Source organism: Pundamilia nyererei, unplaced genomic scaffold (genome assembly GCF_000239375.1).
Source record: "Pundamilia nyererei isolate P.nyererei 1_Seehausen unplaced genomic scaffold, PunNye1.0 scaffold00284, whole genome shotgun sequence".
In the NCBI taxonomy this organism is placed as follows: Eukaryota; Metazoa; Chordata; class Actinopteri; order Cichliformes; family Cichlidae; genus Pundamilia; species Pundamilia nyererei.
The window spans coordinates 180,962-189,927 of record NW_005187685.1 but is presented as its reverse complement, the minus strand read 5'-3'; the positions used below and the strand labels follow the sequence as shown (position 1 = coordinate 189,927).

Genomic DNA, 8,966 nt, shown 5'->3' with positions numbered 1-8,966 from the left:
CTTTTCGCTACTCAGGTTAAACAAACCCCAGTAGCTGTCTATTGTATTGAGTGTCCACTAAAATAAAAATAAAAGCGTTCTAACATCTCACCTGCTTGTTTTATTAAGGTATGTACACGTATGTACATGTACACTATTTTTATTAATTGAGATTTCACTACTGAGGTTAAACATGATGTATAAGTCACTTAGATCACTTCTAAATGTTAATGTTTGGTTTATTTCAGTGTTTTATTTGTTCCTTAGTAAACCGGTTTGGCTGTGATTAAAGTTAAGCTTCATAACATATTACTCACAGTTAAATTAAGAGGGGACGGCAGTAAAAACTCCGGACCTGTGACATCATCAAGTACGCTGGTGTTCCAATTGTACAAAACGCGAGTCCGTGCTCGCGTTCTCGGAAAGTCTGTACTCCCGTGCGGTCTCGGCAAGACCGGTCTCGCCGAGAACGCGAGTACGTACTTGCGTACTTAGGATTGAGAAAGGGCCGCTCTCCCATCCAGGAAACACACAGTCGCAGAGAGAGCGCGTCACCCTGTAACCATGGCAACCGTAACGCTGCCGCCTGGAACAGGACGACAGAACAAACAAAACCCAAACAATATGAAACAGGAAAATACCGCCGTGTAATCCATTTATTTCAACAAAGTAACTGTATTCTAAATACCACCTATTTAAACGGTAACTGTAACGGAATACAGTTACTCATATTTTGTATTTTCAATACGTAACGGCGGTACATGTATTCCGTTACTCCCCAACACTGCATATAATTATACTGATAAATGTCTTAAAATAATATCCAAACTGGCAACATGCATGAAATGGACGATAACTTTAAACTGTCTTTGAGTTTAAATCGGTGACAACATTTCTAATGATACTAGACTAACAAAAATCTGTGCACAATCATACGGAGCCCCACAAAGATATGGGAGAAAAAAAAATTAAGATGAACTTTTGTGAGATCTCGCAAAACTAACTCGGGATCTCGCAAAAGTTGAATTCCAACAATGGCGGCAGCTACTTAGTTGTAATGTTACTCTTTCTGGGTCACAAAATAAACCTTTAAGATATTTTGAGGCGTGAATGTAGCTGTGTAAACGTCAAATATCTGCTCGATTTACAAGACATCACATATTTGCAAAAGTGCTCCGACGTTTTCGGAGACATCTGACACCCACCATCTCGAAGCTAACGGGAGGTCGAGACCTACTATAGCCGGGGGGAACACCGCTCTCCCAGCACATTGTTTTGTGAGATCTTGCAAAAGTTTTGCGAGATCTCCCAAAAGTTTATCTTAATTTTTTTCTCCCATGTCCCTTACGGAGCTCTATACAATCACAACTACCATAAATTAAATATGCTTTGTGGTCCTTCTTCCTCTGATCTAAATGGGTCTCTTTTGTTAATGTAATATGTTTTTATATTTTAGGATTTTCTCTCAAGAAAATGAACAAGGTTGCAATACAATACTGTGACTGCCATCATCTTCGTCATCAAGTGTAACAACATTGTCTCCAACTGATAGTGCTCTGTATTCACCAGTACCACAGTCACTTTTACAAATACCATTCATATCTGGGTTATCCATTCCTGCATTGTTGACTATGCCCTGACACATCTGAAGAGGGGATTACCCTCCTTGTGGTGAAAGTGCACAAGTATTCTACCGGTTCTGAAAAAAGAAATTCCAGAAAAGGTTTGAATGTGATCAACTAGTTCTTCTGAAGAACAAAGAATCTGTAGTCTCTCTTTGAATTTGCTCAATATATTCTAATACATTATTTAAAAAATCTTATGGCATTTCCATTGCTACTTACTCCCCAAATTAAAAACAATACTAGTAAAGAATACTGAATGATTTTGAATAGCTTCTTTGCTTAGTTCTTCTGGTCAGGTCTTGATTAGTAAAACAAATGTTCCAAGTGTATGTCTGGTTTAATAGTGACTTCCTGCTTAGAAAATGCATTTATGTGAGAGTCAAAACGTATATCTGTAAGAGTAAATGATAAATACTCTGTGTGTGTGTGTGTGTGTGTGTGTGTGTGTGTGTGTGTGTGTGTGTGTGTGTGTGTGTGTGTGTGTAAAATAGGTAGTGTTAATATATTTGCAAGATAGTATGTGAGGATCCAGATATATGGATGTAAAAGAAGAATGTATGTGTGAGAATGAGGGACTAGATTTTGGCTTGTACAACCCCTCATATATCTATCTACATAACTTTTGTATTAAATAACTACTTGGATCATCCATCCATGGAGGCAAAAGGAAGATATGAAGAGAAACTATGCATTCTGGTAATTTGTGGCCCACATTATATCACAGCAGCTTTATTTTAATCCCCGAAAGTGGATACATGTCTCACACAGCTCCAGTCCGGTGACATCTACATGTATCTTGTAGACAATCCCTCATATTACCCTGTTACCAGAGTGAAAGCTTTCAAAATACGGACAGCTACATTTTTTTATGTGGATGGGTAAATAACACTACCATGTGGGAGGTGAACAACAAGAATTTCCCCATCATTAGCAAAGGTAAGTGCTACGTATATTGACATGAAGAAATATAATGGAGTTTGGCCCACGAAGTTACTTTTTTTTGTTAGAGAGGATTTGTTTGTTGTTGAGCTCAATGTTAAAATTCTTTCTTTAAAAAGCAAAAAAATATTTAATATGAAGGCAATATGAGCAGAGAGTACAAACATGTTGAGGGATTGGTTGTGTTAGTTCAGTGAGAGTTATTTGTAAAAACAATTTTCACTAGCAGTCAAAACCTAATGTGTACACTTATATCTGCATTTTCATTTTAGTTAAATATGAACAAAAATGATAGCAGAGGTGCTGCCATGTGTCTGGCCAGAAAGAAAGTACCAAGTACAAATTTAAGTACCAGTAAAAGGCTTCAGTTAGTTAGTGAGAAAAAATGTGTGTTCACGTTTGGAGTTTTGTCTTGTTATACAATATTAAAAATTCAAAAACAAACAAAACACTGCATTTCCAGAATTATTTGTGGATGTTTTCTTGTTTGTTTGTACTACTTGAACCCTAAAGTAGCCCTCACATGAGATGACAGTGCCAGCAGTGGCCCACAGCTCATTTCAATTTGAGACCGCTTCTGACAGTTGTAAATAAACGTTGGGCTATGCATCCAATAGCACAGCAACTATGTGGCATCTTCGAGTTAAACTCGAAGCCATCAAAGCCGGGAGGGCAAAGGACCGCAGTACCGTTTTGTCCTCCAGGTGGGCGTGCCTCAGTGGCTCTGGCGTCACGTAAAAAATATGAAGTGATAGGTAACTGCGTTGCTGTATTGGAGAGTGGTTGGTTTGGGGGAGGACTAGTTTGACTTTAAGGTGCAAATAAATATGCAAGCGTGGCAACATAAGTTTGAATTCTGCCAAAAAAACCATTTTTATTCAGAATCAGCGCACAAGTGGAAATCATGCCATGTCAATTGAAGTTGAGAATTTTTCGTAACCTGAAAGGCAAAGTGTACTTCATGGACAGCTTTTGTCAACTGTGTTAAAAGCAATTCCGTTAGTGAAAATGTGAGCTTATAAAAGGAACTGTTCACGTTCGCCATGTTAACATCACAAACAATCTAATGAAGTAATTGCTGGTAGTCAGGTCAGCCAACAGCGAGTTCGTCCCAGCGACAACAGCGGAATAAACTCGGCGCCTCTCCCACAGCCTCATCTCTATCTGCAGCAGTAACACCTCCACCGCCACGATCCGCGTGCAGCCGCTCCGCGTCACGGTACTGTACCGGCTTCTGCGTAGAATTCAACACAACTCAACCCCCCCTCTTCCTCTAGCCGGGAGCAACACAGGACCTACGACGTCCAGTTGCTCCAGTCCCGCCAACCCGGGTGGAAGTGGCTCGGACGGCAACCTGGTCCACAGGCAGAGAGTGTCACCGCTGTACAGCAGGAGCTTGCCTGTTCCCAAAGGTAACCGCTTCCTGTCTAGCAAATGAAGTTTATCCTAAATGCACCCATCATCGTTTAGCTTCGTGCTATGCTAAGTGGTGTTCAGTCACCTACCGAGCGACCGCCAAACCAAAGTAGCTTGACAAATCGGGCAATAGAATGGTTTCGACGATAAATGAATAAATGTGTCCTTTGATTAAAAAAAGACCCAACCTGTTTCCGAATAGTTACGTTCCACCCTCGCGTTCGGCCTATGTGTAGGCCCCTGTTCAGTACCGGAGAAAATAAAATACTTAATTTTTCATGCTGTTCGAAAAGCGGGGGCCGCGTTGTGTTTTGGTGACTCAAAATACCGAGGAAAGGGAACAAACAGTCGAAGCAACTCCTAAATTACTTAATTTCATGTGAAATGGACTTGCGCCAAATTCAAGATTTCATTGTCATAATTCAGACAAAGGCCGGGAGTGTTTGTTTAAAGCCAGTATAGCATTTATTATAACACATTTCAATAGCTAGCTGTAGTTTAGCGCACCATCCCCCTTGTAGCAAAGTCAGAGCTCACCACACTCGGGAGCTATGCTAGGCTAGTTGCTAGCACTCTACGTGTGTCGTAATGCAGTCGACCTATCTGATGCTGGATGCTAGAAATAGCAAAGAGGTACATCATCGCCATATGTTCGCCATAGTTGGGTTGTTATCATCCGAAGTTAAATACTATTTCAGCTCCGCCCATGCGTTCAGTTTTATTGTTGGGGCACTGTATAGCAACTATTTAAAATCAATAACTTGATATTAGCTGATAAACAGGATTTCTACGGTACATTGTGACGAGGTAACGACGTCAGGCTGTAGACTCCAGTGTGGTGGCGATGATGCAGCTGCTCTGTCGAAGATAAACACGACTCTCTGATCTGAGTGTTATCGATGGTTATCCAGATTTCCATCAAACAGTTTTTTTATTCATCTGCTAAATGTACCTGTTTGCTGTCAGTGGAAGGGAAATAAAATGTGTTGTCAACTGACTGTATTTAGGTCTTTTGGTAATTGGGGCCTAAGAGACAAACGGAAACTATGAGCAAGTAGGCTAGTCTCTTCATCATCCATGTCTCTGTCTACACGCCAGTATTTATCAGGCTCATGTGCAACACAGACACATGAAACATGTCATGATTATTTCAGTTAGCCTGGCTAATCTCTCTGGAGTGGGTTATTACATGATGTTATCTACACTTGACGTAAATATCACTGCTGAAATCCAGGGTGTTTTGTCTGGGGGCCTAAATATGCCATAAACAATCATTATTTCTTTAGTGACATTGTTTAGCTATTGCTCTGGTTATTACTTACATTTTTGGGGTGTAAATTTTATTTCCTTTAATATTAAAGGAAATCAAATGACCCCTGGGCAATTAGTAGCCAGTGGTGTATATTGCAGAGAGATATTGGTGTTGGCATAGACTAACCATAGGCCAGGCATAGACTAACCTGGCCTGTACGAAATTTTTCATAGTTTTTACATTTCATCATTATATCCGGAAGTGTTCGGTAGGGTTTAGGTCAGAACTGCAAACAGGCCATTCGATCCTCTCCATTCCCAAATTCTGGAAATGTGTTGTCGTCTTGGAGTTCGGTCCAAACTGTGAAGCTATAGGAATGCCACTGGTTGCAGAATCCCTTTCTTCCTATGTTGCTGCATTGAGATTGACAATAATGTCCAAGCCTCGATTTTCCAGTGCAGGAGATGCCACCCCCCACCATCCCACTGTCACAAACCGACTCCTGTGGCGTTCAAAGGATGGCTGTATAGCAAAGGCAGCAGTACTGATTAGCACCTGGTTGTCAGCACTTGAGAGCATTTGTCACCACATGGGGTACCAGAAGCAAGAGTCATTAACACATTATATTTTTTTTTTTATGTAGTTCATTTATATTTATGTAAACACAAACACAGTGGGTAAAATAAGTATTCAACACATGACCAATTTTCTACTTAAATGTATTTCTAAAGGTGCTATTTACATGAAATTTTCACCGGATGTTAGTAACAACCCATCCAATCCACACATGCAAAGAAATCAAACCATAAATCTCCATAAATTATGTGTAACCATGAGAAATGACTAGGGATGGGTACCGGTATCGTTTCTGACATAAACGGTAGTAACCAGACTGAAAAGCAGCGCGCATTTCGGTGCTTTATTTTTTTTACTGAGATGTGATACGCTTCAGATTCTAGCCAATCATTTTACATTTCCAAGGATAGTAGGCGGGCCCAGGTACATACGTTCTTTTAGAGCAGCGCTAAAAATGCCCAAGACGAAGCGGTCAAAAGTCTGGCTGTACTTCACAGCAAAAGGTGCAAACTCAGCAGCCTGCAACAAGTGCTTTACGGTGATACTGTGCAAAGGAGGTAACTCCTCGAATCTGATGAAACACCTGGCGACACATAGCGTTTTTTTTTTTTTTTTTTTTTAATCCAAGAAATGCACCGTTCCTACTAAGGGTGTGTTGCTTGTTATCGGACCCGGAGTTAGCAACATCCCCCAAGAACCCGAAGAGGAGAGTCCTGGCCCCTAGCCCTGCCAGTGTAGCAGAAATGATGAGGATGATGATGGCAGCAGCAGCCGTTCTTTTCTCTGAGTAGCTTAATGTTGTCCGTGTGTAATTTACGTTGAGTAGGCTAACCACGTTATTACTAGGGGTGGGGGAAAAAAATCGATACTGTGTAGTATCGTGATATTTTGTTTGCTAATAATGGTGATTCCCACCTCTAGTTATTACATTAATGCACGTAAGGTGAACTAGCAAACACCGTCATAGCTACATGCGGCTGTCTTCTTGTTTGATGGCAGATACTCCCTTCACCCTGGCCAAAAAGGCTAAAATGACCAAAGAAAAAGTGGAAAACAGTTAAACATGAGAGGTTTTGGACAAAGTTTGTGTTTTTTTCCATTGTTTAAGCACTGCTTCCAGCCAAGAGTGATACCATATATGCTCTATAGCTGCAGAAAAGGCTAACATTGTTATCTTTTTACAAAAAAACAGCTGAACATGAGAGGTTTTTGGACCAATTTTGTGTTCTTGATTCTTTAAGCACCGGTTTGAGCACCGTTTAAGCACCGGCACCGTTTCAAAAGTACCGGTTTGGTACTGGTATCGGATAAAACCTAAATGATACCCATCCCTAGATATAATACATGGTTATGCTCAGGATATGTCAGCCCATTTCTATTGGAAATGCCTTTTGGTTAAACTTTCAGCAAGGAATTTGCATTTGCACTGTTAAATTTTTATATAGGTTTAATGTACATAATAAACAGCTGCTTGTTTAAGTGAAAATAAATGGATGTTTTTTTGCACTAGTAAAGTTGTGGAGTTGTATTTTGTCTCGCAGAAATTATATCGTCAGTTATATCGTTATCGCAAATTTTCAAATCTATATCATGATATATATTTTTGGCCATATCGCCCTGCCCTACTCTCACAGCCTTATTGTTTCAAAATATATTGATGACATCTTCTGCACAGGAATTTTTAAAATACTGACCGTTCCAGTAAGGGCTGTTGGGATCATAATCCAGAAGTGGAAAGAACATCATTTTATGATAAACTGAACACGACTTGGTGCTCCTTGCAAGGTTTCAGACAGAGGAGTGAAAAAAATGGTCAAAGGAGTTGTCCAAGAGCCAAGGAACAGTTGTGGAGAGAGACAGAAAGACCTGGAATTAGCAGGTACAATTTTCAAAGCAAACAACAAGTAAAGCACTGAGCCACGCGCACCACGCAGGACTCCAATGCTGAAGAAAATGCATGCTCATAAGTACATTTAAAGTTAACAGAACAAGATTTAGACAAGCCTGTGAAATTCTGGGAGACTATAGCCTGGTCAGATGAGACCAAATCTGACTGCACATTATCCCCAAAACACCATAGAAACAGTGAAGTTTGGAAATGGGAATAACATGGCAGGGGGCTGTTTTTTAGCATACGGAACTGGAACTAAGGCTCAGAATTCATAGAAGGGGGCCATCAAACCTTCCAGATTTGAAGACTTTGTGGGATAGGCAACTCCAGGCCTCGAGGGCCGGTGTCCTTCAGGTTTTAAATGTGTCCTCAACCCAACACAGCTGATTTAAATGGCTAAATGACCTCAACATGTCTTGAAGTTCTCCAATGAATGAACTCATCATTTGATTCAGGTGTGTTGACCCAGGGTGAGATCTAAAACCTGCAGGGCACTGGCCCTCGAGGCCTGGAGTTGGCCACCCTTGGTGTAGAACAATGGGCCAAAACCACACCTGAGCAATACAGGATGCATCTTAAAGCAGTCATCACCAACAAAGGTTTTTGTACAATGTTTTAAATACATTTCAGTAAGCGTGTTAAATAGCCTTTTTCTGTGTCATTTCTCACTGTTACATATAATTTATGGACGTCTGTGATTTGTTCTTTGCACGTGTGGATTGTAAGGGTTGTTACAACATCTGGTGAGAATTTCATGTTAATAGCACTTTTAAAAATATATTTACTTAGGCATGTTCAGTATTTTATTTACTCGCTCTGTGTATGTGTGCATTCCATGAAGCTCTCTGTGCACTAACCTTAAGCTAATCTAAAATAATGCAGAAATAGTCACTCCCTTGTGCAGGTCGGGTTTGTTATTGAAGTCTGAGACAAATTCATCCACATGTGGCAAGTCAGGATTCAGGATCAGCCATAGCTATCAGGTTCTGTAGCTACATTACAAGTTTTTCAGATCTGAAGCAATACACCATCTGGGTACTAGGGATGGGTATCGTTTAGGTTTCATCCAATACCGGTGCCAAACCGGTACTTTTGAAACGTGCCAGTGCTCGAACCGGTGCTTAAAGAATGGAGAACACAAACTTTATCCAAAAACCTCTTATGTTTTTATTTTTAGCAGTCTCTTTTTTTCTGCAAAATGATAACCAAGTTAGCCTTTTCTGTTGATACAACATACCTCCTTTGGTTGGAACTGGTGTTTAAACAATGGAAAATACAAACTTTGTCC

General features: G+C 40.4%; 1 protein-coding gene across 1 annotated transcript in view; it reads left to right on the top strand.

Annotated features, from left to right (window-relative positions):
- Window positions 1–2,497: 2,497 nt before the first annotated feature.
- The window catches only part of glcci1a (glucocorticoid induced 1a), a 32,986-nt gene continuing 26,517 nt past the window's right edge, over window positions 2,498–8,966 (top strand). Inside the window, 2 exon segments of the mRNA XM_013915290.1 lie at window positions 2,498–2,540; window positions 3,674–3,955. Coding sequence (XP_013770744.1) covers window positions 2,498–2,540; window positions 3,674–3,955 — 325 coding nt within the window.